General features: G+C 40.9%; 1 protein-coding gene across 3 annotated transcripts in view; it reads left to right on the forward strand.

The window, feature by feature from the left end:
* Positions 1 to 26,548, forward strand: part of PSD (pleckstrin and Sec7 domain containing) — a 228,879-nt gene that overhangs the window by 152,274 nt on the left and 50,057 nt on the right. For all 3 annotated transcript variants that reach the window (XM_075216624.1, XM_075216623.1, XM_075216625.1), the window contains one exon: positions 24,926 to 24,969. In XM_075216624.1, coding sequence (XP_075072725.1) covers positions 24,926 to 24,969 — 44 coding nt within the window. The remainder of the gene's footprint in view (positions 1 to 24,925; positions 24,970 to 26,548) is intronic.

The following is a 26,548-nucleotide window of genomic DNA, read 5'->3' on the forward strand; positions in this document are numbered from 1 at the left end:
CTGCCTCTGACCGTCGCCTCTCTTCCCCCCTTATAACCTCCTCCCACGCGCGTATCCAAGACTTCGCCCGCACTGCCCCCCTCCACTGGAACAAGCTCCCTCCCTCCATCAGAACTTCCCCTAATCTGTCCAGTTTCAAACGGGCCCTAAAAACCCACCTTTTTCTTAAAGCCTTTCTGTCTCCCACTTAACGTCCTACCTTATCTTCTGCCTCTGTCCCCCTACTCTCCCTCTCTCCCCTGCGTCTCTCTGTCTGTCCACCCCTCCCCTTAGATTGTACGCTCCTCTGAGCAGGGCCATCTCTCCTCCTGTTTCCACCACTTCTAACTCTGCTCTTCAGCTACTTAGCCCTCCTCCTCGAGGGTCCTCCACCCCACGTCCACTCTCGCTCCCTCCTCCCCCCTGGGGGTCTCCCTGTCTTCCGCGCCCTCCTTCTTGGGCCCCGTCGTTTGCGGATCCTCCCTCCCCCTTCCCCGCCCTCTCTAGCTGTGCATTGAGCTTACTGAGTTGCTGTGTTTACTGTACTGTGCTGTCTCCCATTGTATTGTAATTTTGTTTGTCTCTGTACGGCGCTGCGGATGCCTTGTGGCGCCTTATAATTAAATATTAATAATAATAATAATTAAAGGATAAAATCCTTCTAATTATGTGTATAATTATTACCACTAGATCTTCTCCATAGAGTACAACAGATGGCATGTTCATGGGTTGGGGCTCAACGTAGACCCAAATGCTCACTATTTTCTTTTTTATTTGGCCATATTCCTGTCCCCATAAATATTCTTGGTCATTCAGTGGTAGAGTCAATTCTTTTAGACGGATGTGATGAAGGTTAGGGCCGTAGTAAAGATGGAAAGGTGTGGGTAGCTAAATCAGTATCAGGGAGGGAATAAAATGTGGGCCTGGGTAGCATAGAGAATCTGCAAGGGGCATTTAAATCCATGTTTACATGATGGACAGCCCAAAAAAAGCAATACAAATGCTATGTATCTTCCAAAACCAAAGGAGACGATATAACAGAATTATGTAAACACAAGTTGGGAATAGAGATCGAACAGAATTGTTGAAACCCACCTCCATCTGCGGGGTGCAGCAGCAAAGCCCGAACCAACTTGCAGGGGTCCCTGGTGAAAACCGTCACCTCGTTAAACTCCTGGCTCCGAGGTGGGTGGAGTCAAACCACGCAGACTGTGAAGAATACAAATCGTTTTCACCTAGTTTTGTGACACATACATCATACTCCAGCTGCATCTATTCCTATTGTACCTGTGAGCTTCTGTGTTGCATGGCTTATTAGATGGCAATGATGGCAGTCAGGAGCATATTGATGTATGTTGCCATACTGAACCTGTAGACAGTCGACTGTCAATATTTCTGTGTTGACCGTCTGACTGTCGACTGGTTCAGCACCAACAGATTGACTACATCCCATTTAAATTATCCCTGAAGAGGGAGGATTATTATTAAGACATATATCAAAGTTCAGAGATATTGGCCACAAAGTATATATCAGATTTCAGAACCAATACAGACATGATTATATACTTGCTAAAGTATCTATAGATATCTCTGGACACAGATTTATTTTGTATACATTGCTCTTAGTTTGCACAATACTTGACGCTAAAATCAGTTGACACTGTTTGGTCTATAGTAGATTGTCAAATAAATAATATTTAATATAATATAAGTTAATATAAGTTTTGACAAGAGACCTTTTTGTCAAAAGTTGTACCAGAAGTTTAAACTTGAGAACCCAATATCACCACGATCTTCATATGGTTCACTTCCATTGATGAAATTTCAGTACATATCCAGTCTTCACCCTTTCCCAAATCATTGTCTGTACCATAAACATTACCACTCATTTGCCTCCTAAAATACACTTCTCCTATTGCACAATCACATTTGCTATGGTCTATTCGCACAATTTGTACATAGATTGCAATCTAGGTTGGGTAAGGATACTAAACATGGAAAGATTGTCTTTATATAGTGAGATGCATTCTATGTTGGTTTTATATCATTTTGTTTCACATTTGTGAATTTCATTTTGATTTTCAGTTAACATTAATTTAAGGTGTTGTTAAAGGAGATTCTAATATTTTTTGTTCAGATGACTATTCCCCAATTGATAATAACATGGTTTCAACACATTTTTATTCATTTTATTTCTACTATACAATGGGTAAAATCCAGATTACTATCATCATCTTCACAGCAGCACAAAGGAGTAACGGATTTTCAAAGCGCTGAAAAATAGCTCCAACAATACAAAGCAATACAGTCGCCATAGATATCCATGTACGATTGCGGTGAATATTGAAGCAAGGGTTCATGAAAGCTATTGCTACTATCTTTTCAATCTAAATCAATACAGCCATTGAACATTTGTAACAATAAGTTGCAAATACATTTATTATCAGTTGAGCGCTAGGAATTTTGGGGAAGAAAAAGAAGGCGCGTAGTTTACCTTTTTATAAATTATTGCCCATAAGTAAAAGAAAATGTAATCAGTTAACAAAAAAAAGGTTACAATGTCTATAACCCTGTCATTTCCAGAACAGAACTTTTATCAGGGGCCAACATCAACATAAGTGTCAATTTCAATATTCACCACTTAAATAAAATAGGAGGTATGTTACCATGCAAGTAACTACAAACACTTATTATAATAGCCTTAAAGTCCATCCAAAGATGTACACATGGTCATTAAACATTATTAGTTAAAGGCCATAAGAAAAACCCTTCAGTTTGTTCAGAGTGTTAAAATGGCATTAGCAATGTGCTAAATAGCATATCAAAGCTTGCAAGCAGAGTTCTGTGTGGTCAAACCCACTATGACCAGCACTTAGCTGTTGCTACCTGAACATTCCCTTAGAAATCCATTGTATTTTAACTGCGTGGTCTTGATGCTTCTGAATGCTGCAGACGATATTGAAAATGTATGCAAATGCTTGTCAGAAAGTGGATGTGTGCACAGATCCATAGAGTTTGCACTGGGTTTCAGACTTAGCGTCGCAGTATGTTTAATAAACTTTGAGAGCATGCGTCAATTAAACTCTTTTATTTATATGTGTGAGCGGCCTTGTAAGCCTAAGGGCTAGATTTACTAAGCTGCGGGTTTGAAAATGTGGGGATGTTGCCTATAGCAACCAATCAGATTCTAGCTTTCATTTATTTTGTACTTTCTATAAAATGATAGCTAGAATCTGATTAGTTGCTATAGGCAACATCCCCACACTTTCAAACCCGCAGCTTAGTAAATCTAGCCCTAAGTGTCCCTTTAAGCAGTCTTTTCATAAGGGAAGTTTTCAAGTGATCACTATATGTTTTTAAACAATAAACATTTGCTTTAACAATACAAAATGTTGCCGATTGAAATAGAGAGATTAGAAATATGTATGTTCTGTTAGGAATGAATATTGGAGTCAAGTGACAGTCTATTATCGGAATCAAGTGACAGTCTATTTGTATATGAGCACAAACGATTGCAGCAACACTGCTCTGCCCACTGAGACATGTTACTTAATATGGAGCAACAGCAGGAGACTGTATCTAAGGTGTAATAATACTGTAAAGGACATTTCAACCTGTGGTGATTACTCAGCAAGTTGACCAGTCAAAGCTCTTTACCCATTCCACTTTAAGCATTACTTGGCCTAGGCACTTCAGAGAGATGGAAATCCAGGCAACATAGGAATTAAGTGTGTTCTGTATAATGTAGAATTGTCAGGTTGCTCTGCAGGATTATTGTTATGGCACATTCTGCTGCAGTTGTGGGTCATAAGATAATGGCGTACAATGCCTGACTCTAGTGATCACTTATGTAATGCTGTATACTGCTTTTCCTAACTATGGCTATCAGTAGTAACATCAGTGATTGTGTTGAATAAAGCAGATTTTCTCCACTTAATTTTCACAAGCCCTTTCACATACCCTCTAGTAAGGTTTAGCACAGCTTCTAGACATGTGTGAAAGCAGTGATGACACTTGATCTACTAGATTCACAACTGCAAGAAAATACCAGCATTACACTGAAATGGAAAAAAACAACAAAAATATTTTATGTGAAGACTGAAGGACGCATCCACTAAAATATACCCGGAGAGAGGAACAAAAAATAATTGTTAGCACTCTGCTAGTTAAGGTGCATAAATGCTTCTAGTCAGTGTCGGACTGGGGCATGAAGGGCCCACAGGGGGACTGCAATGCTAGGGGCCCATCAGAGGGGGTGTGATCAGCCATAATAGAGGCGAGATCAGACACTAGAGGGGGAGTGGTCAGCCCACGAAGGACAGCTAGCACCATTGTGTAGTATATTAAGAATGCAGTGTGTATATAAAGAGTACACAGTTTTGACCTGTCCCTTAGATTGGGCAAAACAGTCACCAAAAATCAGGATTGTCCCACTAGAATCAGAAAATTTCACACACTGTCCTACCTGTTCTTGTCACTTTCACCACCTGTGGCTGCTGGTTTCTTTAGTTGCTGCTTGTCTGGATCCTGGAATGTTGGGGGCCCTATTTGGGGAAAAAATGGATACATTTAGAAAAATTCCAACCAGCCCCGGCATTAAATCAATAGAACCCACGATTAATACTTAGGCCTTCCTCCAGCCCCAACATTAAAATAATAGTATTCCCATTTAATAAATAAACCTATTTCCCTCCCTCCAAACAGCCCCAGCAATAAATTAATAGCATTTACGTATAATAAATATACCTATTTCCCGCAACCGTCACTGCCATTAAATAATTCATAGTCACATTTAATAAATAGACCTCATGCTCCTCAAACTCAGCCCCACATTCAATTAATAGCCCCCAAACCACCCCATCTTAAATTAATAGTCCCCACTATAAAATTAAATTGCCCCACCATCACAATCAAAATAGCACCCATTATTTAGCCACCACCTACCACACACATCACATTGCCATAAGCCCGCTGTGCCATCACACACACATTAGTGCGCCGCTTCATCACCATGCTGTGCCTCCTTATGATCACACTGCACCCACCATGCTGCTTTTGCTCCTCCCTTCTCCTGGCCCCCCTTCATCACCCTGTGCCATGCTGCTTTTGCGTCCCTTCATCACCCTGTGCCATGCTGCTTTTGCGCCCCTTCATCACCCTGTGCCATGCTGCTTTTGCGCCCCTTCATCACCCTGTGCCATGCTGCTTTTGCGCCCCTTCATCACCCTGTGCCATGCTGCTTTTGCGCCCCTTCATCACCCTGTGCCATGCTGCTTTTGCGCCCTTTCATTACCCTGTGCCATGCTGCTTTTGCGCCCCTTCATCACCCTGTGTCATGCTGTCTTTGCTGCTCCTTTACCCTCTGCCGTGCTGCCTGTGCTCCCCCTTACTTCCGTTCCTTTGCTTACATTTTCTGTCGGTTTCTATCGGCTTCTTTCTTCTCCTTTCTTTTCTACTTGTCTCCTGTCCTCTTGGCAACTCCTCTCTGCGCCGCTCCTCACTGAACATCAGGCGTGATGTAATCACAGCTGACATTCAGTGTGAACAGAGCAGAGAGAAAAGAGGAGGCCGCGATCACGTGAGTATTTTTTTTTTTTTTAAGGTACCTGCTCCCCCCACCAACAAAGAGGGGAGCCATCAGGGTCGGGGCTTAGCGGGTTATTCCCCGACGGGCCAGCCCGGCCCTGCTTCTAGTATTTTACCTTTGTATCTTTGTATTTTGTAAACAATACATACAGTATTTTGTATGACTGACTGAATGCAACATGGGTGTACCTCAGAACTATTTTTAGTTCTATTGGACCACCTAGGAGAAGAGAATGGGGACAGGTCTAAGGGGTACCAGGTGCTCACAAGAGGAGCCTCATCATCATTGTTGCTTATCTATATGGATCCAGAAATTCTTCAACTCCAGACAATCAGCATAAAAATCACACAAATACAAATGAAACACAAGTATAAGTCATAGAAGTACAAAGTTAAGCATAAAAACATTAGTACATTCGAGGTAGACAAAGGAGATACAAATATGCAATGTTGGGTAGAGGGGGTCCTCCTTGTGAGAGCTTACAGTCTAGCAGGGACCTGCAGGAGAACTATGAGGTATACCACAGGTCCATATTTTGCATCTCAGTGTACCTGTTAGCAAGTTTCATGTACACCTAGCTAGCAAAGGGAAGAGAAGAATGTGCATCCGAGATCCACTTTATTTTTGTTTCAGCAACCATTCTGTTTGTCATTTTTGTCATTTTATAATGGCAGAGGAAGCAGTATAATATATTTAAACACATTTACAGACGGTAAAGTGCAATTAAGCCCCTTTTATAATGAGGATAGAAATTCCTTTACAATTTGTCATAAAAAAAAAATCTGCAAATATATCTGCAAATGTTACAGTATATGACAAAGGGATGCAAAATCACAGCTTGGGCGAGATCTTTGTGTAGCAAAGTACATAGATGGGTCTGAATCCCTTGCAGGATTTGTAAATGGTATCATTGAAAGACAAACTGTATTTACAGAAGCAGCTGTACCTCCCTGACATAGTGTTAAATAAAGCAGTTTTGTTTATTGATGCTGTTTACAAGTCCTTGGACTACTATTATGTGGTGATAGCGAAGACTTTTTATCGACGCTTATCGCAGCGATAGAATCAGTTATTGCAGCACTTTACATAATTATTATTATTATCTTTGACTTATAAGGCGCCACAAAGGGTCCGCAGCGTCGTACATTACATATACAGAAAACAGAACCAAGACACAACATGATACACAAATATATACAAACACAGGTGCATGGGTAAAGCAAATCAGATTATATCTGACAGATAGTGAAAGGGATGGAAGAAATCAGCAGGAAGAGGGCCGAAGCTTAATAAAACAGGTAAAACAGGGCTAGGGAAGCAGGCCAAGAGGTACAGAGGGTGAAGGAACAGTAGAAGGAGCACACAAGGAAAGAGGGCCCTGTTCATGAGAGCTAACAACCTAAAGGGAAGAGGGAGACACAAAAAAGGGTGGTACTAACTGGGGGAGAGAGCCAGGGGGAGAGAGTTAGGAGGACTGATAGTCTTGAATAAAGAAATGAGTCTTAAGGGCACGCTTGAAGCCTTTGAGTGTAGATGCTAACCTGATGGAACGTGGAAGATCGTTCCACAGCAGGGGAGCAGCCCGGGCAAAGTCCTGAAGACGAGAGTGAGAGGAGGTGATCAGTGAAGTAGTGAGGCGGCGGTCAGAGGCAGAGCGGAGGGGACGGCCAGGTTTGTCAAAATGTTAACGCAAGTTTTCATTGAAGCCATTAGAGTTTTGGAATGTGGCGTCATCCCGATCCAAGTGGCGGGAAATCCAAGTGAGAGTTTGTCCGGAGAGGAGGGAACTAATGTATGCCACCTTGGACCATTCGGAAACGAAATTCTCAGGGACTAGTTTGAACTTAATGGCACACTGGTTAAGAAATCTTCAGCATTTCTTGGGATCGTCCTCAAACTTCTCTGGGAACGGAATGCATAGGCTTCTGGAACGGTGCTGATGATACAAGTAGACCATTTGCACCACTGTGGAGATCTCTATTCAATAGCTGGTGTAGAACCGAGAAATTTTAAAATGCAATGTTCGTTCTTATTTTTAGTTATAGTTTAAAATCAAAATTTTTAAAAATATCAAAAATGAAGAAGGATTAGTCTGCATTCTAAAATTGTTCAATTGTATGAAAATCACCACTGCAACTGACTTTACATACAGGACAAGAATGCAGAGTTCAGTGTGTTGAAGATAAATTTTCTTAGCGTTGGTACGATCAGTGCCTCCAGCTAGGCATCTCCTGGAATCTCTCCTCAGGAACAAGCACATCTTCACCAGGGGTCAACACAGGAAGGCACCTGCCTGTCTTTCTCATGACACACAGAAAGGACACAGGTTATATTGGGGATAAACCATATATGGGATAATGGTGGGCAAGTTGGCAGTGACGAGAGGCATGTAACAATATTTAAAAATATGATTAAGATGATATACATTTCATGCCAGCAACAAAGCCATGAGTATGGAATTTTATATCCATTTAGTGCACAGATGCACAACTCTTGGACCATATGAAGACAGCAAGGCTGTTTTTGGTGGTTTGCAGGAAGTAGAACCCATGTACGTATCTGTCCTGTTCCACCTTGCAAAAGGTCTCACTGTTCCAGTCCCCACTTTTGCAGCTGTCAGGAGTACTGGTCATTCATCAGTGTGGTCAGACAGTCTGACAGCACATCAAAAGGAATCAGCTGGGCTCTGGTTTCCTGCCAGACTGTCACTATATTGTGAAGCCGCGTCTCGCAATTAAGTTATGATTAAAGACTAAACTTGAGACTAATTTGCTGCAAGGGAGCCACTTTGCCATTAACACAGAAATGGGATACAGAATTGGGGATGGGGAGGATGACATTTGTTACATTTTTCACTGCCCATTTTCTGACATGGCCACAGCCTCTTTATAGCGGGACACACACTTCTACATTTTTTTAGTAAGTTAAGTTTTATTGTATCCCCTTTAAATGAGTTTAATCTCTCAATGTAGCCCTCTGACTAAAAACATTTTTGTTGTACTGTATGTGTAATACTCTATGGTACTGTTGATAAATGGTGCATATAAACATTAAACATAAATAATGCATACTTGCCAACTCTCCCGGAATGTCCGGGAGACTCCCGCATTTTGCGAGAGTTTCCCGGACTCCCGGGCGAGTGTGGCAATCTCCCGAATTCTGCCCACTTCACTAGGAAGTGCCCACTTCCTAGTGAAGTGGGCAGAATTAGATCCCAAACGCTGCGATTCCTGATGAATCGCAGCGTTTAGCCCCGCCCCCCGCTGTCAAACGACTCAATTTGCGTCATGACGTCACAGGGGGCGGGGCCGAAATGAAGCGATTTTGGCCGCCACGCCCCCCTCCACTGGCTGGCTCCCGGAAGGGAGCTGAAGAAAGTAGGTAAGTATGAAATAATGTTTATATCTGGAGAATACTTTATGTCCAAAATTTGGATATAAAGTATTCTCCAGATGCTCTTTTCTTCACCCCGGGTCTCTTGCTTTCCTGTCCCCTTGGTACAAACATCTTCACAGTGAGACGGCCGGTAACTAGTTGTCATTGTACACAAGGCAGTACCAGCGCTGTTAGGCAGAAGGCTGGTCTTGCAGCTGTAAACTCAAGGCAGCTCCCTTTATCTCTCGTATACCTACCAACACCTGAGGTCAGGCCCACTTAAGAGAACAGCAGCGTCCTTTACACTGAAACGTTATTATACACAAGGCAATAAAGTTTTTTGAAGTGAAAAAAAGTGTTTTGAAGCTCAAAAACCCGCAACCCGCGACCACTAGAAAAACTGCAACTCTAAAAAAAAAATAAACAAGCCCAATTCTGCTTGTTATAAGCGGAATTGGCAACTATGAACTTAACGCTCTACATGTAATCCAGTGGCAAAAGAGGAGGATGGCCATTTTATGCAGGTTTTTATCTCCTCTCCTCTTGCAACCAGTGCTACTGGGGAAGTGTAGATGCATTGTATGCCCATCACTGAGTAATCATACCAGGGCCTCAGAGGTTGCCTGTGTATTTTCCTGCCAATTAATCACATTAAATCAGAGGTTTAAATCTGAGACTTGTGTCTATGTAGTAGTTAATTAAATAATAAAGTATGTTGATTCATTCTCTTTTGAAAATCTTAATTGGGACATAATGGAATTTGATTACTCACCATTTTGTGTTTACTGCCAATTTCTGGTAAGTCGATGGAAAACAAGGAATTTCTGTGCAAAAATAAGATAAGATGATATCTTGCCATAATTCTGTGCTATTTGCAAAGAAATAAGCCAGGTTAAATTTGTGTGACTTTAGATATTGTGTTATGAGGAAAAATACCTAATAGAATTTTGCCCTGTTATATGACGAAAGTAACACAAGACAGTAAAGTCCATTTGGTCAGGATGTGAGGGCGGTACTCCCGAAAAACGTCTCGAAGAGTCCCCTGTAATGAGGAAAGGTTCTCACCTGATCCCGAGGGTCGCTATGGGCGAAATCCGTCAAGTGCAGGAGGCTTCTGCTGCAGTCACGGTCCCTCCTGCGTGCGAGAGGAACAGAGGCACGAAAACAATGGGGGAAGAGGAAGGGGGTGTCCGGAATGCCGCCCAGGACTAGAGGGTTACTCAGCCCCGCTTGCCGACTCTCCGTTTTATTCTGGCCAAGCCACGCGGCTCCAAGAGTTCGGGGTAGAGAACGTTCTCGTCCGAACTCTCTACTCCCCTCTGGGGAGGGCCACAAGTGTGGGGACAAGTCTCACTCCGCCGGCGGTGCGCCGCGAGGTAACACAGTCCCCACCCGGAACCGTCAGTCTCCTGCCGGCGTGCGGGCGGACTCCGTCTTACCCCTCGAGACACCGTCTGCCCTGGGACCGTCAGGCAACCTTGCCGGAGCCCAGGCCAGACACCCCAATGGAACCGTGGACCCCCCTGACCCAAAAAAAAACCCAAAACACGCGAGAGAGCTGCTGCGCATGCGCATCTTTGTACTATACAGCAGCCGCGGCGGTGCTGTATACGCTTCTTTGACAGCGCCACGGCTGCTGTATAGTACAGTGCCGCTATTGTGGGCACTTAGTTAGCGGAGGGGGGGGGTGTTTCTGGAGATCCAGAAACACACCCTGCATGCGCCACTGAGTGAGCCCTCATTAAATCAGGAGCCAGCAGGACCTTTTCAAGGAGCCAAGACTGATTCATTCCATCAATAGAAAGTACTCCCAAAAGTTAGGATGCAGCGGTAATATGTTTTTTAGGCACATTAGCTACCTAGCTCCTGGTATTTGTCCAGCCCTGCTTTAGATAATCTGTTAATCTATGCTTTTCTTTAATCCTACCAAAAGTATGTCCTACCTGACATGATGTTTAGAAGTGCTCATTTAAGGTTACTCATGTCTTCATTACAAGTGAGTTCAGTGTGATTTGCAGCAATGGTGTTAGGGTTTGGCTCTTGTGTATGCAAACTGTTTGCCATCATGGTCCAGGAGCCAGAACCCATCCTCTGCTTTCCACTTAATTCTTCACTTTTTCCATTTTGTTCCAGTTATTTCCTGTTTACTCCTCTCTTTTGCTTTGCTGCATTAGAGTTACTTGTCCCATTCTTTCCCACATAGCTTCTGCTGCTGTGAATACCAATTGCCTTTTCAGTTGAGATGCTAGCCCAGGCTTGTGATTGGCTTGATGCAGTGAGTGTAATTTTGTTCCTCCTGTCTGCCCTGCTCTGTGAGATTGACTCACTCCTTATAGAGATCACAGCTGGCCTTCATCTGCAGCAAAAGCAGCGTAGGATAGAGGGGGAGGAGGAATAGTTTCCATCCATACAAGAGCTTGTTCCTGTTGTCATTGGTGACTGGCTGTGGAAGTGAAGCACGGGGGGATAAAAATATAATCTATTTGAAAGCAAATGACTTGCGAGCTGTGTGTTAGCAATGTGGAAGGAATATTTTCAACAGGCAGCATCCTGGTCTTTACCTTCTAATGGTGGAAGCCTGAGTCTAACGGCAGCTGCAAGCATTCTCCAGTAAATCTTCATCTTTAGAGCAGCAGAATCTCTTTGTAAACAGAATCTGTGATTTTTCCTTTGCTTTTATTTTCTTTAAATTTTTCTGTGGCTAAGGGCTAAGATCCATTAGACGTGGATTGCAATCACCATCGTAAAGATGATTGGGGTGAACAGCATCAACAGCAGCGCTGGACGCCTGCGTTCTCGGTCCATGTGCTCGGTACGCTATGGCCGAAATTACAGGGGGATGGAGACCTTGTGCTATGGCTGGCCCCAGCGTTCCAGGACCCTAAAACCTGTATTATATACTGATCTGGTAGTAAGCAGACTGCAAAACCGAAGGAAAAAGAAAACGGTAAATGACAGGGTTTCGGGATGGAGTGGGTAATTGTCATGCATGTGAAGAATTCTGAACTGGCTGTTGTTTGGCATTGTACATGGCTTGTCAAATTTTACTGAGAGTTTATTCTTATTATTTATTATTTTTCCTCATCGACCACCTGACAGAAATGATCTCTATTCTGCATTCCTCCCCCTGCCTGTCTCTCGCTTTATCTCTGTTCTGTTCCAGTGTCTCTCTTCAAATCTCTCCCCTCTCTCTTTCCTAATTTGCATGAGAAATATATAACCAACCTGCCTGATGCATAAATCTGTTTTGCTAATAATGTTGCTATGCGAGTTAATAATGACTGAAAAATCAGTGAAACCCACTATGTACAGTAAGAACTGAAGTCACCATAGTACATAGATCTGCATTCTCCTTTAGACCTATTGGATGCATGTCAATACAATAGGCATTGTGAAAGAATCACTGTACATAACGCGAAGTCTACTGTAGTGGGAGAAGTCAATTAAATGGACACAATGTTTGTCCATGTGGTCCTTAAGAGTTTGTCTGTATTAGTCTCTTGTATCTAATGCTGCCCTTTCCCGCATGAAATGGGTTTAATAAAGCATAATTCCTGTAAACCATATTAATTAATTTCATATGGCCCAATTTCTTCAAGGCTTTATATGTAGATGTTAAGCAAATACACCGGCATTGTGTGTAAATAGGCTCATTTTTCTACAGCGCAGATACAGTATTTCTTACCTGCTATCTCTAGAGATTCTATGTATCTGTATCTCAAAAGGCAGACCGTAATTTAAAGCCATGATTAGGTGAGACATCAGCCGGGACACCTTTCTTGCTTGTTTATTTGTTGGGATTTTTAGCTAATGTAGCAGTAAATGGGATTACTTGCGAAGTTATATATCTAGAAATACTTATTTCTGCTTGTTAGATAGGATCTGTAATTTATTGAAGCTTTGCAGATCACAGACAAGCAAGCAGAGCTTTCACTAAACCCTGATAATACAGACCTAAATGTTAATTGCATTTTGGTGTTTTATCTGATAAGGCTTATGGTGACACTGCAATTGTTCCCCAACACAATCCTTATTAAGAGAACCCCTCAAGATATAGTTTATATGGAACTCTCCTATAGTATCATTTTTGCAAACAATATAATAACTTATTCTGCATCCTGGTTTCCTTGTGTTGGTATGTGTATTTAATAGTAGGGTACGGCCTCTTTTCCAGTCTTTTTTATTATTATTAAAGACCGTCTCATAAGACATAGCTCAGATTGGACAGGAAATGCTTTTCATTGTTTATTTCCATTTCTCCAGATAGGTTGGATATATTCCAACTAATATATTGAATAGTCATCTCTGACTTAATGTTAAGTATTGGGTTGTCTCATGTTTCTTTATTGGATTTTTTTTTTAAGTTTTAGGAATTTGCATATGATTAATATACCTTGAGCACAAACTGTCCAATTGACCTATCCCTCAATACATCTTTACTTGTCCATTCTACATGCTGGCACTAGACCCATTCATCACATCAGTTGTTTTCTTCTTTCTTTTTTTCTGATAATCTCTACAGCAGACTCCTACAATAACATTTCAGTCTGTAATCTATAAATCCATGTACCACACAGTCCTTCTCAGATATGTCCTCATTCTTAAATATTGAGCAGATCCATTCCCTGTTCTGTACCAATTACCACATTCCTTTACTGACCTTTCCCCATAATTGCCTTAAGAACTTATAGCTCTATCTTATTACTATTATTGTGAATGAAATAATGATATTAATCTTTGGAATTTCCTGCTATATTCATGAAAACCCTGTTTCTCATCTTTCAATTGCTTTCTTCAAACATGTGAAACTTTAATCATCAGTCATTATCAGTTGTCAATTTTATAAGCTTTTCTGACAAACATTTATCCATCTGTCAGCTATAACAAGCTCACTCAACTACAGTCCTAAAGTGCTCTCAGCAGGTCAGGTTTTGAGGATTTCCTTAAATATGCACTGGGGAATTAGTCTATTTGGTTACACGACAGTGTTGGGGACCCGAGCCAAGAAACTCTAATCTGTAAAGCCGGGCCTACATTACAGTCCCAGCTTTCACTTTGGGACTGTATTCCACACCCCAAAACAGTAAAGAAAACATAGAAAATGCCTAATGGACCTTTGCATATCTTAATTTTTTTTATGTATTTTAAATATATACTACAGAATCTGTTATCAGGAAACCAGTAATCCAGAAAGTAACACAAAGCAGAAAGTAAATACGTTCTGCTTTTTAGGGAAAATGTTATACACAGATGATCACAAGGGGCCTTTTTGACAACAATGAAAGATGACGTTTCGGGGCAATTTAATAAACACCTCATGTCAGGGGAGCACATTCGATACGAGGTCGTACCAGTGATTACTTTTTTTCTACTGAATAGTCTGGGTTCTTGACTTGGAGTCTTTACTGTGCATGCGCAGTTGCCATTTGCGGAAAAAATGTGCACATGATAGATAAGGTAATGGGACTCCTAAAGTATCCTTATATTTTCCAGGTGGTAGTACATTTGTACATTTTTTACATAGACACGACACACATTTCCATCTTTAAAGCTGCATCCTCCATGGGAAATATGTATTGCTATTGTCAAAACTTACAAAATAATAAGAAAAAAACCACCACAATTAGGCAGAACTGTGTTACAGTGGTCGCCGTTGCTGCCTTGTATTGCTGGGGTCATGGTTTCGATAACTACCATGCCCCTATCTGTATGGATTTTGTATGTTCTCCCTGTGTTTGCGTGGATTTACTTTGGATGCTCTGGTTTTCTCCCACACAGTCCAAAACCATTGGTAAGTGCATCATTCTATTAAAAGTCAAAAAGAAAACACCTCAATGTACAGGGCTAGGTAATATGTTGGCGCTATATATATATATATATATATATATATATATATATATATATATAGTATGGGTGTGTGCTGTATATACAATCCCCTCCTGAATGACTGTTGACAATACATATTCTTGTTCCACTTTGTGTCCTTTTTGTTGCCAAGGCAACAACTGCAGCAAGTGAATTCATGCCATCCAGGCTCAGGTTAATTGGAAGTTGTCATCAGCAAGGATATAGCTTCTGATTGACATTAATAAATCACTCTTTTTTTTTTTTCAATGAAAATAGCAGGATATAAAGAAATGATGAAGGTGCAAATGAAAGATTTCTTATTTGATCTCTCTTTATATGCATATATTATGTATATGTAGAAGTTTAAAGAAAAATGCTTATTTTAATTCTTCAGTAAATTAAATTACAATATAAATTTGGAATTATGTTTGAAGTTATGTGTTTTGATTGTCTAAGAAATATGATCACTAGACAAATTGTAGCCTTTAGCTTGACTATACATAGCCAAACTGATGTGCAACTTTCACAAGAGCCGGATCCTCATAACAAGAACATGCATACAAAAAAGTTTTTGCTATTGTCATATATTACAATATAATATTTGTAGAGTTTTCATAGTTAAGGTGGACCTATTCAGAATTTCACCTACAGTACTGTGGTGCAAGGAAAAATGAGGGAAGATTTTATTACCAAAATTGGCAGCACTGCATCCATTAACCCCTCGCACGAGGTGTTAACGGGACATCGCTTGTAATTGAATCTGCCTCTTAAGTGTTGCTTAGCAATATAGATAATGCCTAAACCTGTTTTTCTTATTTATTGATTGAAATTAAAGATGACCTTACATATGCATAATAAGATTAGTCAATTAGGTCCAACATTGCCATATATGTGGGTCTCAAATGATCAGATTTTGACAGATCAAATTATAATAAGGCAAGTTTCAAAAATGTGGTCAGGTGTTGATGTTGGAAGTAATCAGCTGATTAAAGAGTAGGACCACATATGATGTATCGTTTGGCCTAACCACCAAAAGCACTAACCTGTGCAATCATCATCATCATTTATTTATTCATATAGCGCCAACATATGGCCACAATCTTGGTCATGTGTGGCCAAACTGAACATCTACATTAATACCTGTGTTAACAACTTAACTTGTTACAAAGGGCTGCTGCAAAAGTCTGTAAATCTATTACTTCATTCTAACACTGTATAAATTCTATCTGTAATAAACAGGACCGTTTTCTTTTCTAAGTTACTCAATGTTAAAATAATAAATGTAGACACATTACTCTGGTGGTCCGCTTTAGTTTGAGATGTAGTGTCCACCAATGCCATTCTGACATTTTTGGTCGTAAAATAAGAATAAATATTGCACTTCTCTATTTTCAGAACCGTTGCTCCTTTAAGACAAGTCAGTCGTCTTCAGCACATAGGTCTCCCGGTGCGTTCCACACTAAGAAGTAGAATTATTAATCTTTTTAAAATGGAAAAGAGCTGCAACCAATTAGCGTCTAGCTATCATTTATCTATTAAATTCTAGAAAATTATACCTAGAATCTGATTGGTTGTTCTGGGCAACAAGTCCACTTTTCCTTTTTTTTTTTTTTTTTTTTTTTTTTTTTTTTTTTAGAATGTTTGATAAATCTTCCCATAAGACTCGTTGACATGATTGCTGCTTCCACTTTAGAAATTACCTGAATTCCCACAGGTGGTAAATCATCTGTAAACACAATAAAAGGGGCACTCCATATTAGAAAACAACCTTTTAGTTAGTAGCTTTAATTGAAAAGTGAATGCATACCAGATCAATGTGATTCCCAGGAAACCCATCTGGTAAGCAGATACTATGCACTGTTTGAAAGATTTGTAGAGCACCAAGCCACATCCTGACGTGTTTTACCAGTGACTTCATCAGAGGCAGAGTACCTAGTGACTCGAAGTATAAATATTGTAAAAGCGTCAATCAAAATAGTTCTCTGTACAGCGCTGCAGAATTAGTGGCGCTATATAAATAAATGATGATGATGATCCATACGCTCCAATAGAAACCATAGTTCAACAAACAATCAGGTAAGGGTGGACATATGTGCAAGAACCAATAGATTAGCTTTTGTTCCAAGTTGTACCACACATAAAAAACTAGATTTAAATGCTTTATTTGATATATATGCTAATGTATGAAAAATCTTTATGAATATATTAGTAAAAGACTATTTTATAGTGCTAGCCTGTATCACATCAAGTCGTCCTGGCACAGAGGGCAGCTGGGCTTAGCAATCTATTCGGCAGAGCACCGCTGCATACAAACCATCATGCACCTTATTAACTATATTGATTATGTTAAAAGGTACTGCCGACCATGTCTGCTCTGTTATAATGATGATGACGACAACATGCAGCACTATCTAACTGCTTCTGATTGACTGCTTGCATAATGACCCCTCCAGCTGCTAGTGCTTCATTGATAAGTGGCCCGGCTATCATCATCATCATCATCATCATCATCATTTATTTATATAGCGCCACTAATTCCGCAGCGCTGTACAGAGAACTCATTCACATCAGTCCCTGCCCCATTGGAGCTTACAGTCTAAATTCCCTAACATACGCACATAGACAGACATACAGGCAGAGAGAGAGAAATTTGATTGCAGCTAATTAGCCTACTAGTATGTTTTTTGGAGTGTGGGAGGAAACCGGAGCACCTGGAGGAAACCCACGCAAACACGAGGAGAACATACAAACTCCACACAGATAAGGCTATGGTCGGGAATTGAACTCATGACCCCAGTGCTGTGAGGCAGAAGTGCTAACCACTATATATTATATATCGGGTCTCAGCTGTCTGTTCGGATTACAATTTTGTCATTTTCATTTGGAATTCTGCAGGAAATCACACTGGGTTTTTAAAGTACAGTAGTAAACAAGGGATGTGGGGGCGTTTTGCATTTCATTAGGTCTTATATGAAAAATGTGACTTATGTTGACGTAAGTGATGGAAATGTGATGCTTCATTACATTGTTTTGTGGTAATATTCACATGTACCACTAACCCAACCTGCACCACTATGCAATCGGATGCTGTAAGTATACACAGTTGTACACCTGCCCCCAGAATACTTCTGGTTCTGATATGGATGTATTTTGAAATGTGTGTGTGTGTGACTCAACATACACATGCAAGTATGTTTTTTTCTTTTGTGATAGAGGTGTGCCTATGTGCACTATAAATCCTATTCTGATATAGTATATGTCTTATATCCATGGACTAGTTATCTGCAGACAATGATACATTTGTGACTAGTGCCCAGAGTGCTCTACATAAAGTGCAGTACTCTAGGGGGCATATTCAATTCTTTAGTTTCCCCGCGGCGTTAAAACTATTACTGTAATACCGGCAAGATTTTTGGCTAGAACGCCAAGAATTGAATATGCCCCTAGGAGTCGTCATATCTTCAGGTCCTCTCAAAAAGGAAAAAAAGCCCCTTTAATTCCTGACCCCTGAGATCAAAAGATCCCTTAGGGGGCAAAGGTCTTCACCGCAAGACTAGGCTTTTTCCCTGGGTTCCAGAGAAGTTTCCCTCAGCTTTTCCCCAGAAGGGAGCCAAAACATCTTCAGGGGTGGGGACTTGATGGCCACATTGACCTCCCAGACATGATAGAGAGGTCCATAAGGGTCCAACCTGCTACTAAAAAGCAAAATTTGCCATATAAAAACAAGTGGGGTGACAAACACGTGAGGGGACTATATTAAATAGTGGCTCTTATTGCCCCAGCCTTCTGACCAGTGTTGTGAAAAGAATGTTCCTGCTGTAGCCAAAAGACCAGGGCAAAAGAAAAGGTGTGCTAAAAAACCTGACATGCATTGGTGTATGTGCCCACGAGGTTTGGCATTTCGCCTTCTACCTTGTGAAGCCGATCCGGAGTAGGATTTCATACCTGCACCCTCTGGCTCAAAGTACCTCATTACCTAGCCATAGGACCAAGTGCTGATGCATCGTCTACTGGGAGCACCTTTAAACCCTTTACTAAACTGCGGGTTTCAAAATTTGGAGATGTTGCCTATAGCAACCAATGAGATTCTAGAATCTGGTTGTTAAAGGGAACATCTCCACTCTTTTCATACCCGCAGTTTAGTAAATATACCCCTTGGTCTTTGGCTAAAGGCCAACTCCACTAGAATGGTGTAGATCCATCTATGCATACCACATCAAATATCCTCATCATAATGATAAAATCTGGACATTATTATAAACCATTTTGTTTATATAATGCCAACATATTCCACAGCGCCGAACAATCAGATCTCTTTATTCAAGGATAACAAATCCATAACATAGAAACTACTACAAGACCATACAAACTACATGCAGATAACACCCTAGTAGTCACTATCAAACACACAGCCCAGTATTAAATGATAACCACAGAATTTTAACAACTTGCTTTCAATAAATGCTCATTTACACAGCATATCAAATGAGAATAATTACTGAGAATTGTATACAGATGAAGAGGAAATGGTGATGAGTAGATGGCCAACATATAAAAATTAGCAAGGACAGTATAAAAACCTCCAGGGACAATTGAGGATGAATAATTATGCTTTGATATTGGGCACAGTTGGCAACTATGCATCAGTTTGCTGTACATTTAAACAACAATACCCTAGTGAAGTCCATGTTAGAATGTAACTGTATTGTTCTGTTTTTTTTGTAGGCAAAGTCTCATATTTTTCCATCTCCCCTTGCAATATAGAGAAAATGGGACTGTTTGTGAAGGCTGCTGTGAGCACACATGCATTATAAGTAAATGATAAAAATATCAGTCCATTTATGTAGTACGTCAGATTGGAGAAAGTTGCTTAGCGACGGTGTAGATGAGAGCCCACAGAGCCTGGCTTGTACTTAGTGTTTCATCAAGCTGAACACTTTCTCACACGAGCTGTATTGAAATGCAGCAGGTAGGACTTAGTCACGTGGCGTACACAAACAAATGCCAACTTCTTCATTGTTCAGTGAGTGTCAAGGCAAGGACAGTCTTATTATAATAATAGACTAAAAATGTAAGATGTCCCTACTTACTCATAGTTTGTGTTCATGTTTCTGTACAAAGAGTACTTTCTTGAATATAAGCCATAATTTGAACCAGACTACTGTCACCCCCTACAAGAATCAAACAAAATCCACTCATCATTGCTGAATACTGTAACTGACCACTTTATTACTGGAGTTCAAAAAATGTAATGATCAGTTATTATTGCTGATCCACTTATGTCTGACTTCATTCCAACCTCAGAAGACTAGAATTAAAAATGTTTGAGTAAGTTGAAAGACATTATATAATTCTTAAGGGTAGATTTACAAAAGCTTCTAAAATATAAAAGTAGAGGTGTTGCCCATTGCAACCAATCAAATTGTAGCTATCATTTATCTGGTACATTCTGGAAAATGATAGCTAGAATCTGATTGGTTGCTATGGGCAACACCTCCACTTTTGGAAGCTCAGTTAGACGCCAAGTACTAACCTGCTCTAGAAATAATATCGTATAGCATTTTTGCTCAAACTATGCCTATACCCGAGTTATTATTCATTAAGATGTGTGTTGCCTAATGTTGGCCTAAATAGTAGCCAGCTGTGATATATATGAAAGGGACATAATTTCTTCTTGTGGCTGAAACAGCAGGGGTACAAGAATTATCAGCACTGGGAGGTAATGCTGCATGTGTATGACTGTCCTCATTTTGTGTAGCAGTTTGTAAACATTACAAGATAATTTATCCTTGAAAAAACTGGGTTCTACAATGTAGACTGGTCAGCAAAAAACGGGGTGTGTATTGTATACCTCCTAATAATTCTTCTGACTAGAGGGGGCTGTCGTGCCATCCAGACAATTGACTCCTTTCCCCAACTGTCAGGAATGCTGGAAGATATGTCTCAATCACACCACAATTCATGGCCAATGGGTGCTTTGGAAGCACTATGCATGCCTCTACTGTGGCATGACCATGTTCCCCTTTGTGTGGCACACACATTGTACCAATTTGCACAGGGACAAAACATTAGAAAATATTGTACACTGGTCACAGAAAAGGACTCTGCACAAGACCACAGAGCTGACATATCACAAGGGACAACACAGTGCACTAGTAGATTATATTGGATCGTTGTGTGTGGGTAACTTGGATAAAGTGGGGAGACAATGACAAAATGTGAGCATAGTAATGGTTAGAATAGTAAATGGGGTGCGTTTGTGGCACATTTTGCTTACCTCTACTGGCGCCATACTTTAATAACCTATAAAGCCCAAAATAGCATTATTTACATCCGATATACAGAATAAGAAGCATTGTTCTGTCCAATTGGTCAATCCTGAAAAATGGGGTCTTTCCAGGGACAATTGTTTAACATCCGAGACTGCCTCTGGAATTTACAGACAGATGGCAACTTTGTACTACAAGTTTATATATTTATATATATTTTCATATATTTATATTTTTTTTATGAAGTATTGGTAGTTGTCACTATTTTATATGATGAAATTGTCTGTAAAAATATTTTTAAAAGTGGATAAACCTGGGCTCAACTAAAGTTAAAAATAAACAATACTTGTTATATTGCTTTGTTTTATGACTGTCTGAACTTAACATTTAGATGTTTTGAAATGTATGGTCTGTTTTTAGTTCAGCCTATTCCAGTTGATCCCAAACTTTTTCCCTTTGGGTTTCCATAATTTTTTCAAGGCACCCCTAAGCCAAAATTACCAAGTAGCCCCCCGCCTTGCTTACCACCGTCCCTGACCGAGGCACCCCTGTGAGATCGCAGAGGCACCCCAAGGAGCCTAGGCACACAGTTTGGGAACCACTGGCCTATTCTATTCCGTCATAGATATCCAGTGCCGCTGATTCCTTTGCAGCACACTGTTTATTTAATGCGGATGTTGGTCTCCTAAAATTAAAGGAGCATCTATTTATATATTTGAGGTGATTTTATACCTATGAGTTATACAGTCTCAGCATTTAATGAAAGGAAGTTGCAAGGATGATGTAAAAGTGAGTGTATGAATATGCTGAAGAATAAGAATGTAATGTTATGATGATGGCAATGCGATTCATTTGTCTGGAAACAGCTAAACAAGGTAAAATAAAAGTCAACAAAATTCCTATTCCATTATGCATAAAAGTGAAGTTGAGAGTAAAGTATACATAAGTATCAATTTTTAAACAATGTATTTTATATTTTAGCTGCAGTGTTGTATATGTCGGCAACCTATTTGACAGCAAGGTGGTATCTTATACTCCTTTTCAGATGTTCAGGGTTAAATGCAACAAAACCTGGTGAAATGTAGCTGGCAGGGGTGGGGTGTTCACATATGGTAAACAATGTAAGGATCTCGTTGGGGGAGAGCACAGTACCTGGAGATATGTGCAGCGTGAGGTCATTAGTAATAGTGACAATTTGAGAGCACATTTGACAGGGACATTCCTTATACCAGAAATATCCAGAGCTGCTCCCACCACCCTTCACTTCTCCTTCAGTGATTCTTAAACCTAACATTAACATACTCTATGGGCTCATACACGTTGTAATTTTCTTGTGATTCACTTCAATGCCGGAAACTGTATGAAAATCTCTTGGAAATGCACATAGCCATGGGGATCATTGGTCCTTTTGAACAGCATACGAAAATATTGCCCCCTTTTTGCACTTGAATGCAGGTGAAGCAGAAGCACACTACAAATTGAGCAGGCTGCATTTCTGATTCGCCTGCATCCAAGTGTGTACATGCAGTGTGGGTTTTATGCACTGAAGCTCATAATGACAATGATGCCTGTAGACACTTGATATTTCACCATGGAATTCATGTATCCAGCTGCATTAAACAAAAACAGCAGTAGCTTTAATGGTGACGTGAAAATGTGTTTCCATATGGAGGGTAAACGGACAATGTTTCCATTACTTTTTCTCATGGAAATCAGATTTGGGGCTCATTTGTTAATAGAAGAAAACATATATTTAACGAAAGTGGAACTGGAAGCCCAAGTCTGGACTTCCAATTTCACTGCACCTATGTGAACAAGCAAACCAGTTCATGCCTGCGCTTTGGGTCCCACTAAAGCAATGCTCAGCTGCCACGGCACAATATAATGGTGAACAGCGGCAAGGAAGATTTTTGTCCATTGAGATATGCGGTTATAGAAAATCTTCCATATCCTTTCTAGTAATAAATACACCCCATGACCTGAAACACATGGGCTGATCCTCTCACTTGGCCAAGCACTATGCATTCAGTTTGGCCACACTTGGGAGTCACTCAGGTAAAATCAACCATGATGTGGCATTCAATTGTTCATTGAAGTTGTAGTTATGCATGTGGGGAAAACAAAGGAAATGTTAAGAAAATAATGCAAACATAAGCAAAATCAATAAATGTGAAATGTACCCTGTTCCCCAACTCCGCTGCCTAGGTGTCATCCTCGACTCCTCTCTCTCCATTGCCCCTCACATTCACTCTCTCGCCAAATCCTGCCGTTTCCAGCTTCGCAACATTGCCCGCATTCGGCCGTTCCTCTCCCAGGATGCCACCAAATCTCTCGTCTACTCTCTGATTATCTCCCGCTTGGACTACTGCAACCTTCTCCTTATCGGCCTCCTCCTCTCTCATCTCGTTCCCCTTAGATCTGTACTTAACGCCGCTGCTAGGCTTATTTTCCTCTCTCGCCGTTCCACCTCTGTATCCCCACTCTACCAAGCCCTTCACTGGCTCCCCTTCCCCTACAGAATCCTTTTCAAGCTCCTCACTCTGACTTACAAGGCCCTCGCCAACTCCACTGCTCCCTACATCTCTAACCTTATCTCTATTCACACTCCCTCCCGCTCACTGCGATCGTCCAACGATCGTCGCCTCTCTTCCCCTCTGATTACCTCCTCTCACGCACGTATCCAAGACTTCTCTTGCGCCGCTCCCCTCCATTGGAACAAGCTCCCCCGCTCCATCAGAACTTCCCCTAATCTGTCCTCCTTTCAAACGAACATTAAAAACCCACCTTTTCCTTAAAGCCTTCCAGTCTCATGCCTAAACTCCCACCGGTCGGCTACCTCTCTTTCTCATCCCTTCTTCCCTTTTCCCCCTACCTCGACTCCGTCTCCGTTTCTCCCGTCTCTCCGTCTCATCCATGTGTCTGTCTGTCTTCCCCTCCCTTTAGATTGTTCGCTCCTTTGAGCAGGGCTCTCCTACCTTCTGTTTCCATCACTTTTAACTGCGCTCTCCAGCTACTCAGCTCACCTCCTCTCAGTCCCTCTGCCCTCTGTCTCCTCTCGCTTCTCTCCGCTCCCCTCAGTGACTCTCAACCTGTCATCCGTGCCCACCCTCTTGGGCCATAGTTACCTGCCTATACTCACTTTTCCCCTCCCTCCCTCTCTTTCATGCTGTGCCTGAGCCCCCAGAGTTATAGTGCTTACTGTTACTTGTACTGTGCTGTTTCACCTTGTACTGTGCCATTGTTTGTCCTTGTACGGCGCTACGGATACTTTGTGGCGCCCTATAAATAAAAATTAATAATAATAATAATAATAATAATAATGTATATCTAAAAGCAGTGATTCATTTGCTATGACAGTGGGCCTGCCACCTCTATGTAACCCACATGAGAACTCTGGAATACTGGTATCCAGCAATATGTTCAGTAACACCTATTATCCCATCAGATGATTTGTTCTTTTAGGACAGTTTACCACACCCTTTCCGGTGCATCATATATTATAAATGGCTCATTCTGAGTCAGGTACTGTTTGTGACTGTTTTTGGATAACTTGCTTCTGTTCTCTCCAAAAATCAGTTTAACCTGTTGCCATGGAGACCACCCAGTATGTCTCTTGCACTGTTAAAGTCTGGGTATAATAAAGTCTGGAAGTGCAAGGGAGGATTGGATAAGGAAGTTCCACCGTTCTGAGCTTTTCAATATTAAATGCTACATGGTTGGTGCAGAAACTAGTGCACTTCCATTATTGTTTCTGATCTGAGCAAACCCTGTAAGAAAATAAATGTGGATAATTGTATAGTTTCTATTTAAGTTGCTGGTTACACACTGAACTTCTATTTATTTTTGTTTTCTGTTTCGTTTTTCCAAGGCCTTGTACAGCTCGATTAAGAACGAGAAGTTACAGTGGACAATGTAAGTAAACTATTTGTATAGGAAGTGTTTACATTTTGTCACTTTGTGTGTGTGATTGTTAGTGGTTGTTTCTACTGTGCTAATTTTCTATAGAATGGACTTTGCTCTTATTGACATAAAACATGAGGTCTATTAATGAGACTGTAGCTTAAAAATATGTTTTTGCTTAATTGTGACTAGCACAGGCGCATACAGGCCCGGCGCTCCCATTAGGCAAGGTTAGGCACTTGCCTAGGGCGCCGGGCTATGGAGGGCGCCACAGAATACTAAAATACTTTAAAACTGTGTGGCGACCGCTGACCATACCTGTCACGGCTGCCGCACAGCATTCAGATGGACGGGGAGGGGGGGGAAGAGGCTATTTTGTCACCACCGCCGCCTCTCTGCTCCGTCTCCTCCCCTCCACTTACTAGTGTCAGTGAGTGGAGGGGAGGAGACGGAGCAGAGAGGCGGCGGTGGTGAGACAAGGTAAGGAGAGGAGGGAGGAGGGCGCCGCTTTTTTAAAAATGCCTAGGGCGCCGTGGACCCTAGCACCGGCCCTGGGCGTATATCCCACATCCATTACCGCTAGGCCAGGCCCCCAAACTATTGTATAGTGAGTGGATTATTACACCTCAATAAGATTGGCAGGAGAGCACTGGGGAAAAATAAATGAAGGATTATAGTGAAGGCAATTTATGGCACCTCTACTGTTTGGTGATTTCTGTAAGCAGACTGACTAGCTCCATCTTAGAAACTAGATAATGCCCTGTAACTATAATCCCTTTGTATTTGTTATATTAACTATATATATTTGTATTCAAGACCCTTATAAGAAGTAAGAATGTAATATTAGAAATATATCATATTAGGATAATAAGAATTAAATTAGAATTAGAATTTCTCTTAATAAGCAAGAATGCAGCAGTTTGCTAAAGAAATTGCTTCGGTACTTACTCAATGCTGTGTTGGTTAGACAGGCTTTTATTTAATAATTATATGACCAAGCTGAACATATATAGTTAATCTAAAATGAAGAGACATACAAAATAAATACTGCAGTCATAGTTATCTATATTCTGTTTTTTTTTATATAAATATCACTAATATACCATATGAATCAATATTTAACCAATATTCATGAGAATGCAGGATATAAATTCAGTAGGAATTAAATTCAATTGGATTAGCCATTGTATTGTTACCCCCACTATGTGCTATGTCTACTTTAAGCTTTACCTATCCTATCCTGCCTAAATCCCAGTTTGCACAAGGGCTGCTATGTACTGCACCATGTATACATCTTAATGCAGGCACATCAGCTTATATACAGTGGTTCAGCAGCCTCAAAACACCATGGTGGAGTTTGCCTCATCCTGCATCACATTTTACCATACTTGACTACTTTTCCTACTTCGCTTCCAGGAGCTGGGAAAGTAGGAGTCGCGTCTTAACACTTATCACTTGGTGGGTAGAGCTTGATATCGACATTGCCATGCAGTCACGTAAATCACATCATCGGGTCTCGCTCTTTTCTACCTCACCCCCACATCTCCCAGTAGCTTTAAAGTTGATAGAAGATTGAAGCTACTTAAGTTAT

This window comes from Mixophyes fleayi, chromosome 6 (genome assembly GCF_038048845.1).
Source record: "Mixophyes fleayi isolate aMixFle1 chromosome 6, aMixFle1.hap1, whole genome shotgun sequence".
Taxonomy (NCBI): domain Eukaryota; kingdom Metazoa; phylum Chordata; class Amphibia; order Anura; family Limnodynastidae; genus Mixophyes; species Mixophyes fleayi.